Raw genomic sequence first — 27,828 nt, forward strand, 5'->3', positions numbered from 1 at the left:
AATCGTGCGGGACACAGTCCCTGCCCCACGTAGCGCTCACAGTCTCAATCCCCATTTTATAGATGAGGTAACTGAGTCACAGAGAGGTCGAGTGACTTGTCCCAGGTCACACAGCAGACACGTGGCAGGGCCCGGATGAGTAGCCATGACCTTCTGACTCCCAGGCCCGGGCTCCATCCGCTAGGCCACAAGGCTTCTCAAGTAGATGCTTAATAAATACAATTGATTGATAACAAAACTTGGGGAAAACGGGCCCCTCCCCAAATACCCCTTTGGGAGAGTTTTTCCATCCTCCACTGTAGCAGGGAGGGATTTATTCTTTATTTTCTTAGAATGTATTGTTTATTTTCTTAATATACATGTTCACCTGCCTGATCTTAAGCATTCATTCATTCGATAGTATTTATTGAGCGCTTACTATGTGCAGAGCACTGTACTAAGCGCTTGGAATGGACAGATCGGCAACAGATGGAGACAGTCCCCGCCCAGTGACAGGCTTACAGTCTAATAAGCATCTGTTTCTACCTGTGTTGGCCAGCTCCCAAGATTTGCCCCTAAGGGGAAACTCAAAATGGCCAAGCTCCAAAGTTTCTAATGAGAAAATCGGGCCAAGGCAGCAGGGGCCTCTGGTGCTTCCTCTGGCTCTGCCTCGCTGGGGTTTGAAACCCGGGGGTTGATCAATCCATCGGTCACATCTATTGAGTGATAACTGTGTGCAGACCACTGCGCTAAGCGCTTGGGAGAGTACAGTACCACTTGTCAGCTGTGTGACTGTGGGCAAGTCACTTCACTTCTCTGTGCCTCAGTTACCTCATCTGTAAAATGGGGATGAAGACTGTGAGCCTCACGTGAGTCAACCTGATGACCCCGTATCTCCCCCAGCGCTTAGAACAGTGCTCTGCACATAGTAAGCGCTTAACGAATACCAACATTATTATCGTCACAACCCGATTTGCTTGTCTCCACCCCAGCGCTTATTACAGCGCCTGGCACAAAGTAAGCGCTTAACAAATGCCATCATCATTATTATTATAATTATCTCTGAACTTAGTGGAAAAAGCCCGGGCTTGGGAGTCAGAGGTCGTGGGTTCTAATCCTGCTTCTGCCACTTATCTGCTGTGTGACTTCGGGCAAGTCACTTCACTTCTCTGGACCTCAGTTCCCTCATCGGCCAAATAATAATGTTGGTATTTGTTAAGCGCTTACTATGTGCCGAGCACTGTTCTAAGCGCCGGGGAATCAGGTTGTCCCACGTGGGGCTCACAGTCTTCATCCCCATTTTACAGATGAGGTAACTGAGGCACCGAGAAGTTAAGTGACTTGCCCGAAGTCACACAGCTGACAAGTGGCCGAGCCGGGATTCAAACCCGTGACCTCTGACTCCAAAGCCCGTGCTCTTTCTGGGGCTGAAGCCTGTGAGCCCCACGTGGGACACCCTGATGACCTTGTATCTACCCCCACGCTTAGAACAGTGCTTGGCACAGAGTAAGCGCTTAACAAATTCCTTCATTCAATCCTATCGATGGAGCGCTTACTACGTAGAGAGCGCTGGACTAACGAATACCATCATTACTATCATCGCCTACCTGGGATAGGCGGGGTCACAGAAAGGGGCGGGGCCTTCGCCCATCCCCCATCCCCGTTGCTATGACCACCGTCTCCTAGCGACGGGAGCGTCGCTAAACAAAGGAGAGAGAGGACCACCGTGGCCCCGGCTGGGTCGCAGCAGGCCGGATCGTTGTCTCCAACGGCAGGCGGGCTGGGGTGCGGAGGTCAGGGGTCGGAGGTCAGAGGTAGAGGCCATGACCCACAGGGAGCGACTGACCCTGCCGCGGGAGCTGCCGCCCGTGCCCGCGGGGATGAGCGCCAAACCCTGGTGAGTGCCGCCCCCGGGAAGCCCTCGCTCCTCTCTACGGACCTGGGCTTGTCCGGGGCATTGGTTAAGCGCTTACTATGTGCCCGGCACCGGGCTGAGCGCCGGGTGCTAGCTGGGTGCAGGGCGCTCACTCTACCAAGCGTTGGGGAGAGCGCCGTGCGATCGACTTGAAAGCACATCTTTCACGATGTGAAAGATCGACTCGGCTCGAAAGCACTCCGAGAGGCAGTACCGCGTGCGGAGCACCGTACTAAGTCCTCGAGAGAGTTCGACGCAGTGGAACGGACACGTTCCCTGCCCACGACGTGCTTGCTTCTACTGCTAGTAATTAATAGTAACGATATTTGTCACTGCGGGATAATCCGATGGGATACAGTCTCCGTCGCACAACCCGAAAGGGAGAGCGGGGAGTTTATCTCCATTTTCACGGATGAGGAAATTGAGGCACAGAGGAGGTAGCTGACCTGCCCAGTGTCACACAGCAAACCGGTGGCGGAATCGGGATTAGAACCCAGTTCATCCCACTAGGCCGTGCCGCTCCCCTAAATCCAGGATTCAACAGTCGATAGCATTTACTGAGCGCTTACAAGTCCGGCGCACCCAACTGAGCGTTCGACAGTCCGCGACGCGAGTCCCACCTCGGCCGAAGGGACCGAGGGCGGCGTGGCCTAGCGGAGAGAGCCCGATCCTGGAAGCCGGGAGGTCCCGGGTTCTAATCCAGGCTCCGCCGCTCACCTGCTGCCTGACCTTGAGCGAGTCGCTTATAATTATTAGTAGTAGTAGTCGCGGTAATGAGGCTTTAAGAGCTTTCTGCGTGCCAAGCAATGTACTAAACACTAGGGGAGTAAATGCAAGATAACCAGGTCAGACCCGATTCCTGCCCTACATTATGTTCACAGTCTAAGTAGCGGGGAGGACAGGTATTGACTTCAGGATTGAACAGATACTATCGAGGCTCCTTCGTCTTGTAAAATGGGGATCGAGACCGCGAGCCCCAGGTGGGACGGGGACTGCGGCCAACCCGATTTTCCCGTCTCCACCCCGGCGCTTAGTGCAGTGCCTGGCACGCAGTAAGGACTTCAGAGATACCAATATCATTATTATTTCCCTCCCTGATTCCTGCAGCCCCCGGGGCACGAGCCCTGAGCGTCCCCTCCTCGGTGCCCTCCCTTCACCCCCAACCACCTCGCCGCCCACCCCGCAGGTACAAGGAGAAGCTGCCGTCCAAGTCCTTCCGCGGGGGTAAGGGCCGGTTGATCTTCCCCGACGCCCTGAACAGCCGCCGGTGGAAGTTCCTGGACGGGAGCGTCGCGGAGGGCCGCGGGCCCCGTGCCCCCGAGGCCGTCGCCCTCCGGCCCGGCCCGGGCCCGGCCTTCCTCCCGCCCCTCGTCCGCCACGAGCCGGCGAAGGCGACGCCGACGCCCGGCCCGGCCCACGAGAAGCTCCGGGAAAAGATGACCGAGGCGTCGGTGCGGGCTTCTAGGCTGTCCGCCTGCCAGAGGGCCCGCCGGGCCTACGTCAGCGACGTCGAACGGCGGCTGGCACGACATCCCCTCGCCCACTACTCTCATCTCGAAGACCAAGTCTCCCCCGAGGTAACCCAGCCGGGCCGGGCCCACGGGACACGGAGAAGGGCGGGGGGCGGGGGGGGGGGGGGGGGGCGACCCTTCGACCGACGTGGTATCTGTGGCATTTATCGAGCGCTTCCTGAGCGCAGAACTCTGAACTAAGCCCTCGGGAGGGGACAGTTCAACCATAAACAGACACATTCCCTGCCCACAGCGAGCTTCCAATCAAGATGAGCTTCTGTATTGAGCGTTTAATGTCTGCAGAGCACTGGGGGAGAGTATGGTGCAACAGAGTCGGTAGACACGTTCCCTGCCCACCAGGAGCTTACGAGTCTAAAGGCTGCTTTAAAAAAATGGTATTTGCTAAGCGCTTACTATGTGCCAGGCACTGTAGTAAGCGCTGGGAGAGATTCGAGTTAACCGGGTTGGACGCGGTCCCTGTAATAGTAATGCTAATAATTGTGGGATTTGTTAAGTGCATACTAGGTGGTAGGCACTGCTCTAAACCCTAGGGTGGATACGAGCGAATTGGGTTGGACGCAGTCCCTGTGGCTCACATGGGGCTCGCAGTCTTAATCTCCATTTTACAGATGAGGTAACTGAGGCACAGGGTAGTGAAGTGAGTTGCCCAAGGCCACACCGCAGACCTGTGGTGGAGCTGGGATTATCATTATTGTATTTTATTGTTATTTATGATTATTGATTTATCATTCACTATAATTATATCAGTCTAATGGTATAATATATAATGATGCTAATATAATAAAATGATTATGCCAGGGTGATCTATTACCTATTATATCGTATTATATTATATATAATAACACAGTAATAAAATCATGAGGTAATAGAAAATTATTATGCAAGTGTGATCTATTATCTATTATATCGTATTATATTATATATAATAATACAGTAATAAAATCATGAGATAATAGAAAATAGAACACACTTGCATAATAATTTTATTATATTAGAATCATTATATGTTATACCATTATTTACTGATTTTATTACTGTAGTATTTATTCGTATAATGTTGATAATAATAACTGTGGTGTTTGTTAAGTGCTCACTATGTGCCAGGGGCCCGAGTACTAAGCGCTGGGGCGGATACAAGCAAATGGGGTGGGACCCAGTCCCCGTCCCCCCATGGGGCACAGTCTCCATCCCCATTTGACAGACGAGGGAACTGAGGCCCAGAGAAGCGAAGCGACTTGCCCAGAGTCACAGGGCTGACAGGTGGCAGAGCGGGGATTCGAACGTACGCACTCCCTCGCCCCGGCTCACGTCAATCATTGGTGTTTACGGAGCGCCCGCGGCGTAAACCGGAAGCTCGCCGTGGGCAGGGAGTGTGTCTGTCTATTGTCGTATTGTGCTGTCCCAGGCGCTTCGCCCAGGGCTCTGCGCGCAATAGCTGTCATCGATTTACTACATTATTAGCTCCTCGACTGGAAGCCCGTTGTTCTATTGTAGTCTCCCCAGCGCTTAGTCCAGTGCTCGGCACCCAGTAAGCGCTCGATAAATCCGACCGTCTGAGCGGGTTTGGCTACCTGTCACCCCTTCTAGACCGTGAGCCCGTCGTTGGGTAGGGATCGTCTCTCTCCGTTGCCGAACTGTACTTTCCGAGCGCTTAGTACGGTGCTCTGCACCCGCTAAGCGCCCCGGAAATGCGATGGAGTTTACGACTAATTGGAGGTCCCGGATCTCGCACTTCTTCCTTCCCCCGGAGAGTGAGCGTGTGGCTCTGTGCCCGCAGCTGCTTGCCCACGTCCTGGAGACGCTCGACCCGGAGAAGAACCTGCAGAAGGAATGGGCTCGGTGGGCGGAAATCCAGAGAGACGAGCCACGGCCCGTCCCCCGCCCAAAGCCGCCGGTCCGTTTGCCAACCCGGTCAGTAGCGGTCGCTCGGACACCCCGCGGAGCCGGGCCGAGTCGGGCCTGGGATCGGGGGGACGGGACGGGGGGCGGCCGCTTGACTGGAAGTCGGATCGATCCATCGTATTTACGGAGCCTGAGCCCGTCGTTGGGCCGGGACGGTCTCTACCTGTTGCCGAATTGTACTTTCCAAGCGCTTAGTACGGTGCTCCGCACACGGTAAGCGCTCGGTAAATACGATCGAACGAATGAACCAACACTGCGTGCGCAGCAGCGTCCCGAGCGCTCAGGAGAGTACAACAGAAACACTCTAACCTTATAGAGAAGCGGCGTGGAGGCGCGGATAGAGCCCGGGCCCGGGAGTCAGAAGGTCGTGGGTTCGAATGCCGGCCGCGTGTCTCCTGGGTGACCTTGGGCACTTCACTTCCCTGGGCCTCAGTTACCTCATCCGGAAGAAATGGGGATTGAGACTGGAAGCCCCCCGCGGGACCGGGACTGCGTCCAACCCCATTTGCTCGGATCCGCCCCAGTGTTTCGTAAGGTGCCCGGCACGTAGTAGGCGCTCAACAGATATCATCATCATTATTATTATTATTATTTCCCCGCCAGCAACCAGCAAGCCGCTTGAACCCATTTCTCATTCTCTGGGGATTTGATTCTCTCTAGCCCCAAGAAGACTCCGCCCCAGAATCCCTACAGATGGCTCTCGGAGGGAGAGGAGATGAGAGAAGACGCTGCGTACGGCTCCCCGCCTCTGGATGAAAATGTACAGCGGGCAACTAAAGAGTTTTGTGACTGGGTGGCTTCTTTGGTAAACTAACCCGCGACCTGGCACACCTCCTCCTGGCTCCTCTCGGCAGAGCCCAGAGGAGCCAGTCTCGAGTCGGCCAGGGCTCGTCCAAGCCATCGATCCTCCGGCGCCGTCGGGCCTCCCCCGAGGGTGTTTTCCGGAGAGGCGGGAGGGTCGGGGGACTAACCCGGGACCCCCGTGGACGTGGCCGATCCAGCCGGCGGTGCCTTCGGGGATCTCCGACCCATTCGGTCCGAACTTGGTTCCCATCCCGGCTCTGCCCCTGAGCCTGGGCGGGTCCCTTCACTTCTCTGGGCCTCGGTCCCCTCATCTGTCAAACGGGAGACGGAGGGACGGGGACTGTATCTCACCTGCTTAACTTGGAGCTAATGCGGTGCTCGGAACGGTGCTTGGTACGTAGCAAGCGCTGGACGAGTACCGTGATTATTCTTCTTCTCATTCCACAAACCAACCCCGAGACCCAAGCTGATGAAGGTGGTAGTTGGCCACGGGAAAGGAAACCGGGTAGAAGGAGAGTGCAGGGGAGGGAATGGCAAAAAAACAGATCGTTCCCCTGGGGGCTCACGTCTTTCAGTGTCTCCGAAAAAATGGTGCTCACCCCATCCTTAAAGACCCCGCAGCCAACAGAGCCCGCCCCTCCCCAGTAATGGGAATAAGAAGAAGAAGAATTGTGGTATTTGATGATGACGGCATTTGTTAAGCACTTACTACGCGCCAGGCACCCTACCGAGCGCCGGGGTAGGTACAAGCCAGTCGGGTTGGACCCAGTCCCTGTCCCACGTGGGGCTCGCAGCCTCCATCCCCATTTTCCAGATGAGGGAACTGAGGCTCAGAGGAGTAAAGTGACTGCCCAAGGTCCCACAGCAGACGAGTGGCAGAGCAGAATTAGAACCCGTGACCTTCTGGCTCCCGGGCCCGTGCTCTATCCACTGTACCGCGCGGCTCCTCAGTCAGCCGCCCGTCCCGCATCCCCCGGCTCGTCGCCCCCTCCCCTGCTCCGCGGCGCCCCAGCCTTGTTCCCCCCGTCCAGGGCGGGGTCCAGAACCACCTGGACGAATCCACCGTCCGGAGCCTCTTCGCTACCGGCTACGACGTCCCGCGGAGTTTCCCGCTGCGCGTGGTGGAGCTCGGCAGAATCCCGGAGGAGCTGAAGAAACGTCTGGGCCCCCGACTGCGGTCCCCCGGTACGGCCCGGACGGGCCGGAGCAAGTCTCAGGTGAAGCTCTGCCCCTCGGCCCGGTGGGGCTCCCTTCCTCTCTCTCGGAGCCTCGCTCGGTCGGTCGTACTTATTGAGCGCTCCCCGTCTGCAGAGCGCTGTGCCCAGCGCTTGGGAGAGGACGGTGGGACAGACGCATCCCCCGCCCACACGAACTTAGAGCAAGGAAGTCTCTCGGAGACTCCGGCAGACGCGACGAGGACTGTAGAGTGCGCGGAGGTTCCCAAGAGACAGATCCTTTTAAAACCCGTCTTCCCCTCTAGACCGTAAGCTCCTCGTGGGCAGGGACGGTGTCCATCAGCACAGTGCTCTGCACGCAGTCAGGCCCATCGAATGGCCGACTGATTTGTCCCCAGGCCCGGGCTGAGCGAGACTAATAATGATAATAATGGTGGTATCCGTTAAGCGCTTGCTATGTGCCGAGCACTGTTCTAAGCGCTGGGGGAGATGCAGGTTAGTCAGGTCCCACGCGGGGCTCACAGTCTTCATCCCCATTGTCCAGATGAGGTAACTGAGGCACAGAGAAGTGAAGTGACTTTCCCAAAGTCGCGCAGCTGACGAGCGGCGGGGCCCGCAGCACAGTGGTCCGAGACCACCGCTTTTCATTCATTTATTCAGCCGTTCGGTCGCACTATCCAGCCCTTACTGCGCGCAAAGCGCTGTACTAAGCGCTTGGGAGAGCACACCGGAACGGCCAACGGGCACCTTCCCTGCCCACGACGAGGTTCGGCCCCCGCGGCGGGGTGAGCGGGGCCGAGGCCTCCAAGGGCTTGGTCCCTCCGGCCCCGAGGAGCGCCCGGACATCTCTCCTCTGCCCCTGTTCCGTTCAGGATCCTTACAGACCCGCCTGGGAGAAGATCCGCTACGGAGCCTGGTACCTGAATCCCAAGTTGTGGAAAAAGCAACGAGCGGATGAACCTCTGAAAGACCCAAAGGTTGAACTGGCTGCCCAGAAGGAAAAATTGAGAAAGGCTCTTCAGGAAAGGGTAATGTCCTGATGCTGCTTTTTTTTTAATTGATACTTGTAAAGCGCTTACTCTGGGCCAGGCACCGTACTAAGCGGCGGGGCGGGCGCAGGGTAATCAATTTGGACACGGTCCCCCGTCCCCCATGGGGCTCACAGTCTTAATCCCCATCTTACAGATGAGGTAACTGAGGCCCAGTGAAGTGACCGGCCCAAGGTCACACAGCAGACAGGTGTCGGGGCCGGGATTAGACCGGCTGGGATAAAATCGATCGGGAGCCTCGTCTGGGACCGGGACCGGCGTCTCGTCTCCTAAAACCTTGTATCTACCCCAGCACGGTGCTCCGCACCCAGTAAGCGCTCAATAAATACCATCGATCGATGGGTCGTTGATTGATTTTCCATCCCTGCAGCCCCGGAGCCCCGTCTAGGTAAGTCCCCTTCTGCCCCGCACCGGGAAATTTTGCAGGCGGGGGTCAAGCCGGGATCCGGGCCTGCGAACCCCAAATCACGTTCCTCTGAAACGTGTCGGGTTCGCTCTCGGAGCAACGGACTCACCGTCCCACGCTCTCCTAAAATGCTCCGAAAAATAAAAATGTGTCATCGGGGCCCGGAGGTCGACTGGGCGGACACCTCCTCCGGCCCGGCGGGAGAAGCCTCTGCGGCTCGGACCGCCCCGAGGTCCCGCCGGGTGCCGAGGGGAAACCGAGGCCCGGTCCCTCGCCGTCAGCTGCGCCGCGGTCATCTTTTTAGGATTACCGGATCCTGGAACACCACGGAATCATGGCCTTCGTGAAGTTCATTGAAAGCAAAGGCTACCGGATGCCAAACGTGAGTGGGCCGCCCCCCCCCGTCCCCTCCCTTCCCACCCCCGATCCCCCCCAACCCTCTCCACGGAGCCCGGAAAGGCGACCGGGAAATCCTGCCCGAGACCCAACGGTCTGTCGGGACGGGGCCCAAGCATGGGAGGCGCTTAGTACAGTGCTCTGCGCACTTGTATCTGCGTAGAGGTCGAATAATAATAATAATGACGATGGCATTTGTTAAGCGCTTACAATGTGCCAAGCACTGTTCTAAGCGCTGGGGGAGATACCAGGTCATCGGGTTGTCCCCGGGGGGCTCACGGTCTTCCTCCCCATTTTCCAGATGAGGTGACTGAGGCCCAGAGAAGTGAAGTGACTTGCCCAAAATCACACAGCTGACAAGTGGCGGAGCGGGGATTAGAAGCCACGACCTCTGACTCCCAAGCCCGGGCTCTTTCCACTCTGCCACGCTGCTTCTCTGTATATATTCATTCAGTCGTATTTATTGAACGCTTACTATGTGCAGGGCACTGTACTAAGCGCTTGGAATGTACAATTCGGGAACAAACAGAGACCATCCCTGCCCAGTGATGGGCTCCAGTATATCACGTGTCTATCGCTGTAATTTATTTATTTGTCTATTTATTTATATTGTCTGTCTCCCCTCTAGACCGTGAGGTCGTTACAGGCACGTGTTACGTGTCCGTTTGTTGTTCTCTTGTCCTCTCCCAAGCGCTCAGTACAGTGCTCTGCACACCGTAAGCGCTCGATAAATACGATCGGATGGATGAATGAAAGAATGAATGAATGTGAAACTCGCTCAGGCTCCCCCGCTACAGTCTCCGGTCAAGAGCGGGAGAGGGATCTGCGGGGCTTGGGCTAGTGAAGAAGGGAAGCAGCCTGGCTCGGTGGAAAGAGCCCGGGCTTAGGAGTCAGAGGTCATGGGTTCGAATCCCGGCTCTGCCACTTGTCAGCTGTGCGACTGTGGGCGAGTCACTTCACTTCTCAGTGCCTCCGTGACCTCATCTGTAAAATGGGGATGAAAACTGTGAGCCTCACGTGGGACAACCCGATGACCCTGTATCCACCCCAGCACTTAGAACAGTGCTCTGCACATAGTAAGCGCTTAACAAATGCCAACATATATATATATATATATATATATATATATAAAGAAGATTTTTTTCTTTCTGTTTTCAGTTCCTCACTAAGATCTTTGCCCAGAAGGAGCTGGCAGAAGCCTCTGAGGTGACTTCTAAACCGTCCCCGAAGCGACCGCGGTTCAAGAAAAGGAAAATCGAAGTTCATTCCACCTCTCCCCACCCCAAGGGGTGAGGGCGCGTGGCTTTGGCTCGACTCTACTCAGACCTTTACCTTGCCCCGTCCTTCGGACAGAACCCGGAAACATTAAACGAGCTCTTCAGCGGAGCTCCGGTAGAGTCATCCTCTTTTCGAGCCTTATCCCTGGCTTTCTCCCGAGGCCTTCGGGCCCGTTGATTTTCCGGCAAGGCTCGGCTCCAGGGACGCCGACGGTCTGCCCATCCGGGGATGTACTGGACGGAGGACTTCAGAGGCGCGCGCCTCACCGGGGCACGGGTAGGGAGTCATTCCGCCTCCCTCCCTCTTACCCGCTGCCATCTCCCAACCCCCTGCTCCCTCCCACCGTGGGTTGACCATCTTCCATTCAGTCGTACCGACTGAGCGCTTACCGCGCGCGGAGCACCGTACCGAGCGCCCGGGGGAGGACGCGACGGCCACAGGCGCGTTCCCGGCCCACGACGAGCCCGCGGTCTCGAGGAGGCGGACGTTAAGGCACCTAAATGAATAAACGAATAAATGAACTGTGGCGCTATACACGGGGGCCCCGGCGAGGGGGGATGAACGAAGGGAGCCGGTCCGGGCGACGTGGAAGGGAGAAGAGGAGGCAGGGAAGGGTTCTTGGAGGAGGCGGCCTTCGATAAGGCTTCGCAGATGTCCGTCGGCGACGAGGAGGGACGTGGGCGGCGAGATGGACGAGATGATAATGTTGGTATTTGGTAAGCGCTTACTATGTACAGAGCACCGTTCTAAGCGCTGGGGGAGACACGAGGGAATCGGGTCGCCCCACGTGGGGCTCACAGTCTTCCTCCCCATTTTCCAGATGAGGGACCCGAGGCACAGAGAAGTGAAGCGACTCGCCCAAAGTCACACAGCTAAGTGGCAGAGCCGGGATTCGAACCCATGCTCAGATGGGTTCGAACCCATGACGAGATGGAGGGTGAAGAGTGGGGTGGGGACTTGCGGGGCACCAAACCTCCGGTGGGTTGCCCGTCCATCGCCGCCTCAAGCAGACGCTCCTCGCCGTCGGCTTTGACGTCCTCTCCGTCAGCCCTCTCCCCTCCTCCTCGTTTTCCTCGCCCTCCGACCCGGTCCGTACGCTCCCGGGTCAACTCGCTCCTGCCTGGAGCTCATTCACTCAGTAGTATTTATTGAGCGCTTCCTCTGCGCGGAGCACCGGACTAAGCGCTCGGAATGGACAATTGGGCGACAGATAGAGACCATCCCTGCCCGACGACGGGCTCCCGGTCTAATCTAATAATAATAATAATGATGATGATAATGTTGGTATTTGTTAAGCGCTCACTAGGCGCAGAGCACCGTTCTAAGCGCTGGGTGAGATACAGGGTCATCGGGTGGTCCCACGTGGGGCTCCCGGTCTTCATCCCCATTTTCCAGATGAGGGAACTGAGGCCCAGAGAAGTGAAGTGCCCTGCCCACAGTCACCCAGCTGACAAGTAGCGGAGCTGGGATTCGAACCCATGAGCTCTGACTCCCAAGCCCGGGCTCCTTCCACTGAGCCACGCCACCTCTCTAATCCGGGCCAAGGACAAAGACACTTAGCGCTTGGGTAAATTTTGTACCTGTTTATTATCCTATTCATTTGATTAATGACGTGTATATATCTACACTTCTACTTACGTATCGAGAAGCGGCGTGGCTCAGTGGAAAGAGCCCGGCCTTGGGAGTCAGAGCTCATGGATTTTATCTGCTATTATCTGAATGAGCTGTTCTTCCCCTCGACTCTATTTATGCCATCGTCCTCGTCCGTCCGTCTCCCCCCGATTAGACCGGGAGCCCGTCAGAGGGCGGGGACCGTCTCTAGCCGTTACCGACCTGTCCGTGCCAAGCGCTTAGTCCAGTGCTCCGCCCGTAGTGAGCGCTCAATAAGTACTATCGAATGAAGGAACGAATATAGGACTCCCTCCGCCGTCCCCAGCCGCCAAGCCCTAGCGCCAGTCACCTCTCCTCCAGGAAGCCTTCCCCGATTGGTCTCTCCTCCCCCCTTTCTGCGTCTCCTACGCGCTCGGGTCCCTCTCCGCTAAGCCCCCCCCCCGACGCTCACCCCACCCTCGTCTTACTTCTGCCTCTCTCTCGTCGCCCGCGTCCCACCTCCTCTCCCCCGAAGGCCCTCCTCCTCCGAGAAGCCTTCCCCGGCTGCGCCCTCCCTTCCGCGCCCCTCTTGCTCCTTCGCCCATAGAGAAGCAGCGCGGCTCGGTGGCAAGAGCCCGGGGGGGGGGGGGGGGGTCAGAGGTCATGGGTTCGAATCCCACCTCTGCCACTCGGCAGCTGTGGGACTCTGGGCGAGTCACTTCACTTCTCTGGGCCTCAGTTCCCTCCTCTGGAAAATGGGGGTGAAGACCGGGAGCCTCACGGGGAACAACCTGATGACCCTGTGTCTACCCCAGCGCTTAGAACGGTGCTCTGCACCTAGTAAGCGCTTAACAAATACCGACATTATTATCCTCCCGCCCTTATCTATCTGTAATTTATTTCTCTACTTATATGAGTGTCTGCCTCCCCCTCTAGACCATGAGCTCGTTGCGGGCAAGGGCGTGTCTGTTTCTTGGCGTCTCGTACTCGCCCGAGGGCTCAGTACGGTGCTCTGCCCACAGTAAGCGCTCAATGTACTCGTCCGCTCAACCGTATATATTTTCATTACCCTATTAATTTCGTTAATGAAACGTGCATCGCCTCGATTCTATTTAGCCGCCGCTGTTTTTACGAGATGGTCTTCCCCTTGACCCTGTTTATTTTGTTAATTTCGTTAATGAAACGTACATCGCCCCGATTCTAGTTAGCCGCCGCTGTTTTTACGAGATGGTCTTCCCCTTGACCCAGTTTATTTTGTTAATTTCGTTAATGAAACGTACATCGCCCCGATTCTAGTTAGCCGCCGCTGTTCTTACGAGCTGTTCTTCCCCTCGACTCTATCTATCGCCATCGTTCTCGTCCGTCCGTCTCCCCCGGTTAGACCGTGCGCCCGTCAAAGGGCAGGGACCGTCTCTATCTGTTGCCGGCTTGTTCATCCCAAGCGCTTAGTCCAGTGCTCTGCACAGAGTGAGCGCTCAATACATACCATTGAATGAATTGAAGGATCGAATCTCTACCCACCGTTGCTTGCCCCTCCTCGTAACGTTACCTCTCGATGTCCGTCTCCCCGCTTAGCTCGTGAAGTCCTTAAGGGCAGGGGGAGTCGTGTCTGCCAACACTCGGTTGCACTTTGTAGATGCTCTGCACACCGTAAGCGCTCAACAAATGCCACCGGTTAACTACGACCGCCCCGTTGGCCTCTCCCGATCGTTTAGGACGGTGCTCTGCCCGGACGCCGAACTCGACAGATACGGATGATCGATTTACTCCAAGGAGCCTTCCGCACCCGGTGCCTGCCCTGACCCCCAACCTGCTCACCCGCCGCTGCGCTCGGAGCTGCAGCCCTGAGCACTCGGTGTGTTCGTTCCTTCGACGGTATTTATTGAGCGCTTCCTCTGTGCAGAGCCCCGTACTAAGCGTTTGGAGTGGACGGTCGGGCAACAGACAGAGACGATCGCTGCCCGACAACGGGCTCGCGGTCTAAACGGGGGAGACGGACGGGCAAATCAAACAGAACAAGACATCCTCAAGGTAAGTAGAATCACGGAGATAGAGACTCCACACCACCGGAGTCAAGCGCGGGAGCCACAGAGGGCCAGACGGGGTGTCTAATTCTCATTTATCCCTTTTTCTCCCCCCAGAGCTTAGTACAGCGCTCCGCACACCCAAATTCTTACCACGATTATTACTGTTAATAATACTAATGTTGGTGTTTGTTAAGCGCTTACTATGTGCCGAGCACCGTTCTAAGCGCCGGGGTAGGCGCAGGGGGATCGGGTCGTCCCTCGCGGGGCTCCCGGTCTTCACCCCCATTTTCCAGGTGAGGGGACTGAGGCACCGAGAAGTGAAGTGACTCGCCCGAAGTCACACGGCTGACAGGTGGCCGAGCCGGGATTCGAACCCACGACCGCCGACTCCAAAGCCCAGGCTCTTTCCGCTGAGCCAGGCTGTACTAGCCCTCCTTACCATCCCGGTCACCAATGAAAACACTAATTGTGCTATTTAAGTACCGACTGTGGCCTGGGGGCGGGGTAGGCGCCACAGAGGGGCTGCCAATCAGAGGGGAAGGTGTGGAATTCCCATTTTACAGACGGGGAAAGTGCAGCACGAGAAGCGGCGGGGCTCGGTGGCACCGTGGCCACTCGATACATACTCCTGCTTGGTTCCGCCCAACCCCGACGCTGCTCATCTTGTCTCTACCGCCTATCTTGGCGGCCACTGGCTTCCCAAGCGGCCTGGCCTGGGAGGAAGAGCAGGGCCCGGGCGTCCCAGGTCCTAGGTTCTAATCCCGGCCCCGCCACTCGTCCGCTGGGCGACCTCGGGCGAGTCGCTTCACTTCTCTGGGCCCCCAGTCCCCTCATCCGTCAAGCGGGGATTAGGACGGCGAGCCCCACGGGGGACGGGGACCGTGTTCAACCCAATTCGCTCCCAACGCTTAGAACGGTGCCTGGCTCGCGGGTGAGCGCTTAACAGATGCCAGCGTGATGATTATCGGGTGACCTCAGGTAAGTCACTTCACTCCTCCGGGCCTCGGTTCCCTCATCTGTGCGATGGGGATGGAGACCGCCAGCCCCACGTGGGACCACCTGGTGACCTGAAGCGGCGTGGCTCAGTGGCAAGGGCCCGGGCTCGGGAGTCAGAGGCCATGGGTTCGAATCCCGGCCCTGCCCTTGTCGGCCGTGTGACTGTGGGCCGGTCACTTCACTTCTCTGGGCCTCAGTTCCCTCCTCTGGAAAATGGGGGTGAAGACCGGGAGCCTCACGGGGGCCAACCCGATGACCCCGGATCTCCCCCCAGCGCTTAGAGCGGTGCTCTGCACCTAGTGAGCGCTTAACAGATACCAACATTATTCTTATTATTCTCTGTGCCTCAGTTCCCTCATCTGTAAAATGGGGATGAAGACCGGGAGCCCCACGTGGGACGACCTGATGACCCTGTCTCTCCCCCAGCGCTTAGAACGGTGCTCTGCACCTAGTGAGCGCTTAACAAATACCAACATTATTATTATTATTATTAAAAGGGGGGTGGTCGTGGGCGTGGCCTGAAGGGGTGCGGTCTAGAGGGGGCGTGGCTATGGATTGGCATATGGGGGCGTGGTCTGAGGGGGTGTGGCCTGGAGGGCGGATCTGAGGGCGTGGTCTAGATGGGGGCGTGGCCATGGATCGACCTAGCAGGGGCGTGATCAGAAGGGGCGTGGCCAGGATGGGATGGTCTGTGGGCGGGGTCCGGAGGGGTGCGGCTATGGATAGACCTATAAGGGAGGAGGCGGTGGGCGTGTCCAGGAGGGGGCGTGTCCACGGACGTGGCCTATCAGGGACGAGGCGGTGGGCGTGTCCGGGAGGGGGCGTGTCCACGAGGGGGCGTGTCCACAGAATGGGCCTATCGGGGACGAGCCGGTGGGCGTGTCCGCGAGGGGCGTGTCCAGGAGGGGGCGTGTCCAGGGAAGTGGCCTATCCGGGGCCGAGGAGGTGGGCGTGGCCAGGAGGGGGCGTGTCCAAAGAGGGGGGCGTGTCCACGGAGTTGGCCTATCAGGGACGAGGCGCTGGGCGTGTCCGGGAGGGGCGTGTCTAAGAGGGGGCGTGTCCACGGAGTTGGTCTATCAGGGACGAGGCGGTGGGCGTGTCCAGGAGGGGGCGTGTCTAAGAGGGGGCGTGTCCACGGAAGCAGCCTATCAGGGACGAGGCGGAGGGCGTGTCCAGGAGGGGGGGCGTGTCCACGGAAGTAGCCTATCAGGGCCGAGTCGGTGGGCGTGTCCAGGAGGGGCGTGTCTAAGTGGGGGCGTGTCCACGGGCGTTGGCCTATCAGGGACGGGCGTGTCCGGGAGGGGGCGTGTCCGGGAGGGGGCGTGTCCACGGAAGTAGCCTATCAGGGACGAGGCGGCGGGCGTGTCCTGGAGGGGCGTGTCCAACGAGGGGGCGTGTCCACTGATCTGGCCTATCAGGGACGAGGCGACGGGCGTGTCCGGGAGGGGGCGTGTCCGGGAGGGGGCGTGTCCTCGGAAGTAGCCTATCAGGGACGAGGCGACGGGCGTGTCCGGGAGGGGGCGTGTGGTGGTGCGGGCGAGGCCCGCCAGTCGGCGGGGGTGCGTTGTGCCGTGGGGAGCGTCCCGCCCGGCGTCCCGCCATGGGCGCGGTGTGGTCCGCGCTGCTGCTGGGCGGGCTGGCGGGGGCTCTGCTGGCCTGGCTGGGGCGCGGGGGCGCGGGGGGCGCGGGGGTCCCGGGAGGCCGGGCCGGGCGGCAGCGGCCTCCACCCGGGACCTCGGAGCCCGCGGCGGCCGCCACAGGTGCGGGGCCGGGCGGGGGGCGGTGGGGGGGGGAGGGGGCGTTGCGCCGGGGGCCTCCCTTCCCCCCGGGAATAATGCTGCGGGTCGGGGGAGGGGGGGCGTTCAGCGCTTACCGTGTGCGGAGCCCTGTTCTAAGCGCTGGGGGAGAAGGAATAAGGATGATGGCACGGCTTCAGCGCTCACGAGCTGCCGAGCGCCGCCCTAGGCATCCATTTGACGGATGAGGTCACTGAGGCCCAGGGAAGGGACTGTGGACGGCCCCCCCTCATTTGCCCCCCCCCCCGTCTCCCCCTCATCCCCTTAACGTCCCCCTCTAATTGTCTCCCCAGTCGCCGACTCCCCCGGGGCCTCCCCCTAATCCCCCCCCCCTCAGTTGACGGCTCCCCCAATTCCCCTCCCACCGCCCCCCCCAATCGTCCCCCCGTCTCCCCTTACTTCCCCTAATTCTCCCCCAAAATTGACGTCTCCCCCAATTCCCCTCTGTCCCCCTAACTCTCCCCCTCTCTCCCCTTAATTCCCCTAATTCTCCCCCTCTCTGCCCTTAATTCCCCTAAAGCCCCCCCCCCAACCCTCCCCCTAATTGCTGTCTCCATTTGACGTCTCCCCCAATTCCCCTCTGTCCCCCTAACTCTCCCCCCTCTCCCCTTAATTCCCCTAATTCTCCCCCTAACTGCCATCTCCTCTTACCGCCTCCCCCTAATTCTCCCCCTCTCTCCTCTTAATTCCCCTAAGGCCTCCCCTAATTCTCCCCCTGATTGCCGTCTCCCCCTTACCGCCTCCCCCTAATTCCCCTGTCTCTCCCTGATTCTCCCCCCGTCTCCGCTATGATTCCCCTAATGCCTCCCCTAATTCTCCCCCTAATTGATGTCTCCCCCTAATTCTCCTGTCTCCCCGTAATTCTCCCCCTCCCCCCCACTTCCCCAGTGCCTCCCCTGATCGATCTCTCCCCCTAATTGATCTCTCCCCCTACCGCCTCCCCGATTCCCCTGTCTCTCCCAAATTCTCCCCCGAAATTGATGTCGTCTCCGATTGATGTCTCCCCCTAAATCTCCCCCCGTCTCCCCTTAATTCTCCTAATGCCTCCCCCGATTCTCCCCCTAATTGCTTCCTCCCCCTAATTCGCCTCCTACTGCTTCCCTCTAATTCCCCTGTCGCCCCCCCCCCCCATTCTTTCCCTAATTCTCCCCCAAAAGTGATGTCTCCCCCAGTTCCCTTGTCTCCGATTGAGGTCTCCCCTTAATTCCTCTAATGCCTTGCCTGATCCTCCCCCCTCATCCCCCCCCCCCCCGTCCCCCCGATTCTTTCCCTAATTCTCCCCCTACGTTGATGTCTCCCCCAATTCCCCTGTCTCCAATCGACGTCTCCCCTTAATTCCCCTCATGCCTCGCCTAGTTCTCCCCCTAATTTGTCTTGCTCTAGTTCTCCCCCTTCTTCCCCCGTCTCCCCGATTCTTTCCCTAATTCTCCCCCTACGTTGAAGTCTCCCCTAATTGATGTCTCCCTCTAATTCCCAGTCCCCCCCATTCTCCCCCTAAAACCTCCCCCGGATTCCCCTATTGTCTCCCCCCCCGATCCCCCCCCCCCTCCCGTCGATCTCTCCCCCTAACTGTCCCCCGTTTGGTCTCCCCTAATGCTCCCCCAATTGATGTCTCCCCCTAATTTCCCCCCGCCCCAATTGATGTTTTCCCCTAATTCCCCTATCAGAGATTCCTCTCTTCCCCCCTCCTCCCTAGAGCTTCTCACCCACCTCTCCCCCGAACTCCCCACCCCGGGCCGGCCACGGGGGCACAGAGGAAGCAGCGTGGCCTAGTGGGCAGAGCCCAGGCCAGGGAGTCGGAAGGTCACGGGTTCTCGTCCCCGCCGGGCCGTCTGTCTGCCGGGTGACCTCGGGCAAGTCACTTCACCGGGTCTCAGTTCCCTCATCTGGAAGATGGGGATGAAGGAGACCGAGAACCCCACGTGAGACGGGGACGGCGTCCGACCCCATCGGTCCGTATCCGCCCCCGCCGGCGCTTAGTACGGTGCCTGGCCCACGGGCGCTGAACAGACACCACCGTCGTCATCATCCTCACCTCACCTGGGCTTCAGGCGGTCTCCCTCTGTCCGCCTCCTCCGCCCTAGCTTTGGAGGGGAGGGGTTGGGGGCAGCCTGGGTTCGTTCCGGATTTGAACCCCGCGCCGACGCCCTCGACCTTACCGGCTTCCGACTCGTTCTCGGGGCCGGTCCCGCCCCTGGCCCCGGTCCCGCCCCTGGCCCCGGCCGAGGCGTCGCCAGTCCGGCCTCCCCGGGGGGCTCCGGGCTCCCGGCGCGGCATTTCCCGGAGGGTCGGTTGGCTCGCGCGCTTCCATTCTTGTCTCGCCCTTCAGAGCGCTGTCAGGAAGACCGACTTGCGGCCCCCGCGCCCACGGACGGGAGCCTGGACCCCGAGACCCCCGGGGCCGCCCCCCGAGGGCCCTCGGATGATCCGGACCCTGAGCCGGGGGCCCCTTCCGTCCGGTTGCCGGATCCCCGCGGCCGGGTTTCCCCCGAGCTAGCCGACCCGCTCCCGAGAGACGCCGCCGGACTTGCGACGGGAGGCCCTCCGGACCCCGGGGGGCGGGAGACGGGGTCCCCGCCCCGGGGCCGGGAGGGGGCCGGGCGGCCCCAGGGGCTAACCCCCAAGCGGGACCCGACGGCGGCGGGCGGAGGAGGAGGCCCCCTCGCAGCCACGGGGGGACCGGAGCCCGACCCCGGGGCCGAGCTGGTCCCGGCGGCGGCCCCGACGCCCCGGCCCGTCAGCCTGCGCTTCCGCGTGCACTACGTCACCCGCTCGGCCGCCCAGCGGCTGGCGGTCGCCGGCGACCACCGGGCCCTGGGCGCCTGGGAGGCCCACGTCCCTCTCCGAGGGGACGAGGGCGGGTTCTGGTCTCGCTCGCTGTCCCTCCCCGGGGAGACCAGGCTGGAGTGGAAGTTCGTGGTGGTGGAGGACGGGAAGGTGGTCCGCTGGGAAGAGGGCCCCAACAGGCGCCTGGACACCGGGCACCAAGACGCGGAGGTGTGGCGGTGGTGGGGGCGTCCCTGACGGGGGTGTCCCCTCGGGCCCGGCCGTCCTCCGGGCGCGCCGTCCCCCCGAGGGCTTTGGCCCGTCCCCGGCGGGCCTCCTTCGGAGATCGCCCGATTCCCGGGCGGCGGAACCGGGGCCTCGACGGGAGCGACGGCGCCCCGACGGGAGCGACGGCGCCCCGACGGGAGAGACGGCGCCCCGACGGCCTCCTCCGAGTCGGCGGGTGGCGCGGCGACGACCGCGGGCCTTCCCAGAGAGGCGGCCGGTCCGGACGACGCAACCGCCGGGGGGGGCCCCTTCCGCGCACCTCGGCCTCCGCCCGAGCTCGACCCTCTCGTCGGCCCGACGGGAGGGGACCCGCGCCGAGCCGGAACGCGCTCCGGGGCCGACGCCCCCCAGGCCCGCGTCCCGGCGGCGGGAGGGCGGGAGGGGCTTTTCGGCCTTCGTTTCACGTCGCCGACTCCGCAATAAAGCTTGCTGTTTTCCTACGGTCGATCGTCGTGAGTCGGGTCCCTCTCGCCGTGCGTCGGTCCTGAAAAGGACCGTGCTCCGTACGGCGCCCCGCGCTCAGTAAGCGCTCAGTAAGTACGACTGAACGAGTGGCCGAATGAAAAGGAGCGTCCCCTGTCCATTCATAGCTCCTGTCACCGAGAGAAGCGGCTCGGCCCGGCGGATGAAGCGCAGGGCCGGGAACGAGGAGGACCTGGGTTCTAATCCTGACTCTGCCACTTGTCTGCCGGGGAACCTTGGGCGGGTCACTTCCCTTTCCCGGCCCTCAGTTCCCTCATCTGTAAAATGGGGATTAAGACCGGAAGCCCCGTGGGGGACCTGGACCACGGTCCAACCACATTAGCGTGTGTATCTACTCCGCTGCTTGGTACCGTGGCCGGCCCGTAATAGGCGCTTAAGAAATACCGTGGAAGAGGAAGCCGAAACTTTGTTCTTATTCACCACCCGCCCCCGAGTGCGCTGCGCCTCACCGTGAGGGTGTTCGGTGAATGCTATGACTGCTGCCATTCTGCTGCTGTCAGTCAGTCCATCAGTGGTATTTATTGAGCGCTGCCCATGTGCGGAGCACTGTGGCCCCAGGAGCCGGGGCAGGTTTCTCCGGCAGTGGTAGCCCTCTAGACCCGAAGCTCGTTGCGGGCGGGGAATGCGTCGGTTTATCGTTGTACTCTCCGAAGCGCCTGATCCAGTGCTCCGCACGCGGTGGGAGCTCCATCGATCCCACCGAATGATTAAACGAATGAGCAAAGCGGTGCTACGTCTTAGGATGTGGACGACCCCGAGTCTTGGGGGGTTTTTTTTGGTGGGGGGGGGGGGGCGGCGGTTGTACCAAGCCCAAGCTGAGCACAGCTGGAGCAGAATTTGGGGATTTGAATCTCAGGGTGAACAAGGTCACTTTAGTCTCTCCTCGTGCAGGCGGAACGGAAAATTGGCCGCAGCTTGGGGACATCAAATCCGACCTCGGGCTTTTATCAGCTAATGGCCTGGATCTTGTGATTAGCAAAACCTCATCGATCTAGAGTTTTCGGACGAGAAACGGGGGCCAAGCGTTCAGAAACCAGCTCGGGCTAGAAAAGACCCGCCCGAGGCTATAAAACCTGTGCGGGGAGGGTCCGGAGAATCCCGTCAGGGGCTTGGGATCGCAGACTTGACATTTGCCAGTGCTTAGAAGAGGGCACTCGAGCTTGTCCAAAGGCAATTAGGCCCCTGGAATCGTCACTCCGAGCTGAAAACACCCAGTAAGATAATGGATAACTTTGCTCTTTAAATCGGCGCCCTTAAGAGGAGAGAAGACGGTCCGCTCGAGTTGGGTGGACAGAGGGGCTTTGTTACCTTCATAGCTCTGAAGATTCTATCGGGGAGGAGGGGGCCTATGCAGTCTTTTTACGAGATGGATCCGTGTCAAGAGAACCGCATTTCCGGAGAAAGGTGGACAGACCTTACTGGCGGCTGGTTGAGTTTCCCAGGATTTAGCCTGGTACGTTTCTTCCTCCCTCTCAAACTTCAATTCTTAACTTTAATCATCTCCTCCCCAGACTCAAATGCGCTTGAGTTGCCGAGTTTCACTTTACAGTTGTTTGCCCCAGCTAGTTTTATATAATGCCTAGTGGTACATATGCCCATGCATTCGATCGGATTTACTGAGCGCTTACCCTGTGCAGAGCAAGGTACTAAGCGCTTGGGAGAGTACGGTACGGCAGTATAACAGAGACGGTGCCTGCCCACAGTGAGCTCTCCCCAGGGCTTAGTGCGGGGTTCTGCACATGGTACGGTGCTCTGCACATTGTAGGTGCTCAGTACATACTATTGATTGATCGATTGGCGTGGCTCAGAGCTTCTGAGGCTCCAATGCCCAGCATCCCACAGGAACTACTGTGCTGGATGGGGCGGGGCAAACTCCCGGGTCTCGACCTGGGTATCGGGGTCCAGGACTCTGTGCAGCCGTGGATGAAATAAACGCTCGGTACGGTGCTTTGCCCCCTCTCGGGGTCGCACCCGGAGAGTTTCCAGTCCTCTCCCAGTCTCGGCTGCGGGAGGGAGAGTGGAGCAGAGGCCCGTCCGTTCCGTCCCTAGCTTGGCCGGTGGCTAGCGAGCGGCGGGCCGTCGGCTACGGGTCAAAACTCCCCCGTGCCGGCCAGCGGCGGCACGGGAGAGAGTCCAGGGCGGAGACTCGAGTTTACCATGAGGAAGGCGGCGACGGTAGACCGCTTCCCGATTTTGACCGAGAAAACTCTCCGGATCCACGACCGGAAGGACTGCAGATGGAGAATGGGGCGTCGTCCTGGGAGAGACGTGTCCATGGCGTCGCTATGGGTCCGAGACAACTGGACAGTGTAAGACGAGAGAGTGCTTTGCACGCGGTAAGCGCTCAGTAAACACGGTCGAACGAAGTGAGATTAAATGGATGCGCCGGGTCCACCCCGCTACGCCGTTCTCTGCCGTTCTCCTTCTTAAGCCATCGGAGAGGGCATTATAAAGATGTCTCTCTCTGCCTAGTTTGGACCGTGTGAAATGGCACGGCTCCTGGGGAGACGAGGTCTGGAGGGGGAGAACGTGACACAAGGTCAGCTGTCCCAAACGGCCACTGACCAGAGAGACCAGAGTGGGACAGAGAAGGGAGTGGATTGAGAACCGTCTCCCTCCGGCCATCTACCCTCCCCCAAGGGAGCCGCCTTGTCCGATCTGCAGCCAGCAAACCTCAGTCTTGATCGTGTCGTTTGTTTTTTGTCAGTTTTATTTTTATGGTATTCGTTAAGCGCTTTACTACGCGTCGAGCCCTGTTCTGAGCGCTGGAGGTAAACAAATACGAGCTAATTAGGCCCGATGCAGTATCTCTCCCACGTGGGGCCGGCAGTCTGAGTAGGAGGGGTGGGTATCGAATCCCCATTTTGCAGTTGAGGAAACCGAGGCCCAGAGAACTGCCCACAGTCACACAGCAGGCAAGTGGCGGAGCGGGGATTAGAACCCAGGTCCTCTGACTCCCAGGCCTGGGTTTGATCCCCTGGGCCACCCTGCTCAGGCAGAAAGCCTGCGGGGAAAAAGAAATCATTTTTGTTCTTTCTGCTGCTGAGATTCCATCTTTCCCATCTGACATTTCCCATCTGAAAGCAACAGTTTCCTCTGGAAACTACAAAGACAAGGTCCGTATCCTCCAGTCGGAAACTAGGAGAAAAAGCTGCCTGGAGGGTCCTTAAAGTTAGCTCGGGGCGCACCTTTTAGCGTACGGAATGCCTCCTTTCTTAAACAAACCATCTCTCTTCACTTCCACACGGAGCTAGCCGATGTCACATTCTAAAACTCCGATTACAAGACTAAGAGGATGCTTTTAATTAAATTCCCATAGGGAAAAAAAAAAAATACCTCATAGGAGAATGCATATTTTCAACCTCACAGCTGGCCGGCCAGAGTCCGCAGGGAAAAATCCGGTTGCCGAAGGCTTATTTCAGTAGCATTTTCTCCTGGTCTTTCACTTTCTGTATCCTCTTCTCTTGAGTTTTGATCATTGATGACATGGCTGCAAGGAGCAGTAAAATATCCCTCTAGACCAGATTGAAACTGTTTAGGCTCTCAGCTTTACCACCTGTCGGTCCGACAGTGTTCTATTTATCGTGATGATGTCGTCTTGCTTTTGTCCGTCCGTCTCCCCCAGTTAGACCGGGAGCCCGTCATTGGGCAGGGACGGTCTCTATCTGTTGCCGAATTGTCCATTCCAAGCGCTTAGTACAGTGCTCCGCACATAGTAAGCGCTTAACAAATACCATCATTATCATTATTATAACCTGATGACCCTGTATCTCCCCCAGCGCTCAGAACAGTGCTCTGCACATAGTAAGCGCTTAACAAATACCAACATGCCACTTGTCAGCTGTGTGACTTTGGGCAAGTCACTTAACTTCTCTATGCCTCAGTTCCCTCATCTGTAAAATGGGGATGAAGACTGTGAGCCTCACGTGGGACAACCTGATTACCTTGTATCTCCCCCAGCGCTTAGAACAGTGCTCAGCACATAGTAAGTGCTTAACAAATGCCAACATTATTATTATTAGTAGTACAGTGCTCCGCACATAGTAAGCGCTCAAATACGACTGAATGAATGAATAATAATAATTATGGTACTTATTAAGTGCTTACTGTAGGCCGAGCCCCGTTCTAAGCGCTGGGATAGATACAAGTTAATCAGGTGGGACACAGTCCCTGTCCCACCTGGGGCTCCCAGTCGCGACCCCCGTTTTCCCGAGGAGGTAACCGGGGCCCGGAGAAGTGCAGTGACTTGCTCAGGGTCACACGACAGCATGAGCCGGGATCAGAACCCGGGTCTTTCCGACTCCCCTCCTCTATCCACTAGACCACCCTGCTTTGCACAGCGCTTGAACACGTAGCAAGTGTTTAACGAATACCATCATCGTCATCACTAAGAAGAGACAGAGTTCATTTCTAGAGCGCGGCGGCGGGGAGTGGGGGTAGACCGGATACCTTGGTTTTTCAGCTGCAAGCGTTCTACCATGCACTGCAAGCCTTCCAGCCTGGTATGGAGCTTCTGGCAGCTCTGCCTGGTCGCCCCCGTGGGCGGGGAAGCTGGGGAAGCCGGAGCCCCTGGCGAGAAGATCCACTGGAAAGTCAGCGCCCAGTAAGCTCCCCCCATGTGGGACATGGACTGTGTCCAGCCTCATTATGAGAAGGTCACGTGTTCTAATCCCGGCTTCATCGCTCGTCTGCCGTGTGATCTTGGGCAAGTCATTTTACTTCTCTGTGCCTCAGTTACCCCTTCTGTAAAATGGGGATTGAGACTGTGAGCCCCACGCGGCTTCCAACCCGATTTGCTTGTTTCCACCCCAGCGCTTAGTACGGTGTCCTGGCGCTTACTATGCGCTTAACAAATGCCATTAGTATTAGCCTGTAGCCCCAGTGTTTAGTACGATGCCCGGCACATAGTAAGCGCTTAACAAATACCGAGGCGCAGAGAAGTGAAGTGACTAGCCCAAGGTCACACAGCAGACATGCAGAGGAGCGGGGATTAGAACCCGGGTCCTTCTGACTCCCGGGTCCGTGCCCGATCCACTGGGCCACGCCGCTTCTCAAATGCTTCCGGAGACTCCCCGGGTGAGGCGGGACGCTACGTGAGGTAAAGGCTGTGGCTACTTAGGACTCCCGAGGGGACAATCCCACAGCCGTCCCGGGCAAGGTGCCCCACCAGCCTCGGGGGAGGCTTTCAGGTAGCCAGAGGTGGGGGGCCGGGAGCCACGGACACAAAGCCCAGAGCTTACCGTCCTGGAAAGCTGGTAAATTCGGTTTGGAGGCGGGGAGGGTGGCAGACAGCTGCCCCGCTCCGCTCCTGGGCTCCACGGCTGCTGTTTGGAGAAAGGAAAAAGACAAACGCTGACAGGCGTCGGGGAAAAGGAGGCCACGTGTCGGCCACTTTCCGGAGCGCCTTCCCTCTCCCGCCCGCCCCGTCCTGCCCAGGCCGGCTCCAAAGCCGCCTGATGTCAAAGACTTGTTCACTCCAAGCGCTTAGTACAGTGCTCTGCACATAGTAAGCGCTCAATAAATAAATACTATTGAATGAACGAGCCCCCGGGCAACCAGACACAAATTCCGGGACTGTCCCCCAGCGTGGAGGCCCAACCAGCAGTCTGGACAGGGCGACACATTTTTTTGCGGGGGAGAATGGCTTCTTGGGGCAATCAGAAAGAAAGCAACCCCTTTTTAATGATCCTTGCCCTGCATCTCACCGGTCTGGCCCTTTCCCATTCGCCTTGAGTCCTACCCTGAGGCATGACAAGATTAAGCTTGTCGCTGCATGCTGCATCGGATAATAATTGGATGAGGTACTTACGAGGGTAGGGGCTGAAGGAGACACCTGGTTTTAGAGGATGCAAAGTGAAGGGAAGGAGCAAAAAAGAGGAGTCAGGCATTGTAATAGACAGCCGGAATTATCACTCTGTAACCCGAAAAATGGACTCATCATCCATCCTAGACTGTGCGCTCGTCCTGGGTGGGAATGTGTCTGTTTCTTGTTATACTGTACTCTCCCAAGCGCTTAGGTCAGTGCTTTGCACATAGCAAGCGCTCGATAAATCATAATAATAAAAAAACACGAATGAATGAATGAATCCTTCCTTTTTGCTTCATCCCCACCGCCCCCCCCCCCATCCCCCACCACATCCCACATCCACAGATACAAGTTAATCAGGTTGGACACAGTCCCTGTCCCACATGGGGTTCACGCTCTTATGCCCATTTTGCAGATGAGGTCACTGGGGCCCAGAGAAGTGACCTGACTTGACCAAGGTCACACAGCAAGCACGCGGCGGAGCCGGGATTGGAGCCCGGGTCCTTCCGACTCCCGGGCCCGGGCTCTCGATAAATACCGCTGATTGACTGCTTGCCTCTGCCCACCTGGCTGACCTGTGTGCTTGGGTTTTGGGGTTCGCCGGCTCCCCAGATAGACTGGTAAGCTTTTCCGGCCCCGGGGAGGGGGAACCGCGATCCCCGGGGGAGACGGAGCCCACGCCTCCCACCTCCCCTGACGGGTCACTTACTCTTGGCCTTGTCGGGCGAGCGGCTGCGCCGGGCGGACCGGGACTCCGCGGCGGAGGCGGCGGACGAGGCGGCCCCGTCCTCGGGGAAGGAGGTCAGCAGGGCGTGCACGGGAGAGCACTCCCCGGGCTGGGGCCCCCGCGGGGACTTGGGGGACGAGGAGAACGGGGGGCCGGCCGGCAAGCTGGAAGGGCTCCCTGGCAGCAGGTCCAAACGCAGCGTGAGCGCGGGGCGGTGGCCCCGGTGGGCAACCCGGGTCGGTCCGGCTCCGGGCCCCCTCTCGGCCTCCTTTGCTTTCCTCTCTTTGTCATTTTTTAATGGCATTTTGTTAAGCGCTTACTCTGTGTCAGGTGGTGTTCTAAGCGCTGGGGTAGATACGAGCTAATCTGTTGGATCCAGTCCTTGGCCCTCACGGGGCTCCCGGCCTCTATCCCTATTTTCCAGATGAGGTCCCCGCTGGAGCAGTGAAGGGACTTGGCCAAGGTCCCACGGCAGAGAAGTGGCGGAGCCGGGATTAGAACCCAGGTCCTCCGACTCCCAGTTCCGGGGCTCGCTCCACTAGGCCACGCTGCTTCTTCCCTACTCTGTCCATCCCTTTCTCCTTCCCAGTTCCCAGGGCAATGGAAAATAGAAAGCCTCCATCCGGACTGATCCCTGGAGGAGAAGCAGCGAGGATAAGTGGGTAGAGCACGGACCCGGGAGTCAGAAGGACCTGGGTTCTAATTCCGGCTCTGCCATTTGTCTGCTAGGTGACCTTGGGCAAGTCACTTCACTTCTCCGGGCCTCAGTTCCCTCATCTGTAAAATGGGAACGAAGAGCGTGAGCCCCACGTGGGACCGGGCTTGTGTCCAACCTGATTAGCCTGCATCTACCCTAGCGATTAATACACGTGCCTGGCACACAGTAAGCGCTTAACAAATACCATTAAAACCC

At 58.7% G+C, this 27,828-nt stretch overlaps 3 protein-coding genes across 10 annotated transcripts in view; 2 read left to right on the plus strand and 1 right to left on the minus strand.

Moving 5' to 3' along the window:
• The first annotated feature begins 1,625 nt into the window (after positions 1–1,625).
• Positions 1,626–10,958, plus strand: FAM47E (family with sequence similarity 47 member E). Of its 3 annotated transcripts, none has more exons than XM_007664699.3 (8): positions 1,626–1,876; positions 3,081–3,471; positions 5,177–5,337; positions 5,989–6,133; positions 7,164–7,349; positions 8,180–8,335; positions 9,067–9,144; positions 10,317–10,958. In XM_007664699.3, the coding sequence occupies exons 1-8, from the start codon at positions 1,803–1,805 to the stop codon at positions 10,449–10,451; spliced, it is 1,326 nt and encodes a 441-aa protein (XP_007662889.1). In that variant the 5' UTR covers positions 1,626–1,802; the 3' UTR covers positions 10,452–10,958. The 3 variants fall into 3 exon arrangements, with proteins under 3 accessions (XP_007662889.1, XP_007662890.1, XP_001519593.2); XM_007664700.3 differs by having other exon boundaries at positions 1,628–1,876; positions 5,989–6,088; XM_001519543.5 differs by having other exon boundaries at positions 1,630–1,876; positions 5,204–5,337.
• A 5,691-nt stretch (positions 10,959–16,649) lies between these two features.
• On the plus strand, positions 16,650–20,344 carry STBD1 (starch binding domain 1). Its single transcript, XM_029073702.2, has 2 exons — positions 16,650–16,809; positions 19,175–20,344. The coding sequence occupies exons 1-2, from the start codon at positions 16,650–16,652 to the stop codon at positions 19,867–19,869; spliced, it is 855 nt and encodes a 284-aa protein (XP_028929535.1). The 3' UTR covers positions 19,870–20,344.
• Positions 20,345–23,661: 3,317 nt separating this feature from the next.
• Positions 23,662–27,828, minus strand: part of CCDC158 (coiled-coil domain containing 158) — a 56,513-nt gene continuing 52,346 nt past the window's right edge. For 5 of the 6 annotated variants that reach the window (XM_029072689.1, XM_029072690.1, XM_029072687.1 and 2 more), the window contains 5 exons: positions 26,898–27,092; positions 26,192–26,215; positions 25,623–25,706; positions 24,832–24,951; positions 23,662–23,872 (listed from right to left, as the gene is read on the minus strand). In XM_029072689.1, the coding sequence (XP_028928522.1) occupies positions 23,796–23,872; positions 24,832–24,951; positions 25,623–25,706; positions 26,192–26,215; positions 26,898–27,092 (500 nt within the window). In that variant the 3' untranslated portion in view covers positions 23,662–23,795. The remainder of the gene's footprint in view (positions 23,873–24,831; positions 24,952–25,622; positions 25,707–26,191; positions 26,216–26,897; positions 27,093–27,828) is intronic. The other variant, XM_029072692.1, reaches the window with a different exon arrangement.

The sequence above is a fragment of the Ornithorhynchus anatinus genome, chromosome 10 (genome assembly GCF_004115215.2).
Source record: "Ornithorhynchus anatinus isolate Pmale09 chromosome 10, mOrnAna1.pri.v4, whole genome shotgun sequence".
Classification (NCBI taxonomy): domain Eukaryota; kingdom Metazoa; phylum Chordata; class Mammalia; order Monotremata; family Ornithorhynchidae; genus Ornithorhynchus; species Ornithorhynchus anatinus.

Excerpts from the sequence above, each read along its gene's own strand:
- FAM47E (XM_007664699.3), top strand. The coding sequence starts at position 1,803 with ATGACCCACAGGGAGCGACTGACCCTGCCGCGGGAGCTGCCGCCCGTG. Across the intron at positions 6,134-7,163 it reads GTGACTGGGTGGCTTCTTTG|GGCGGGGTCCAGAACCACCT; the intron begins GTAAACTAACCC and ends CCCCCCGTCCAG. Across the intron at positions 9,145-10,316 it reads AAGGCTACCGGATGCCAAAC|TTCCTCACTAAGATCTTTGC; the intron begins GTGAGTGGGCCG and ends TTCTGTTTTCAG.
- STBD1 (XM_029073702.2), top strand. The coding sequence starts at position 16,650 with ATGGGCGCGGTGTGGTCCGCGCTGCTGCTGGGCGGGCTGGCGGGGGCT. Across the intron at positions 16,810-19,174 it reads GCCCGCGGCGGCCGCCACAG|AGCGCTGTCAGGAAGACCGA; the intron begins GTGCGGGGCCGG and ends CTCGCCCTTCAG.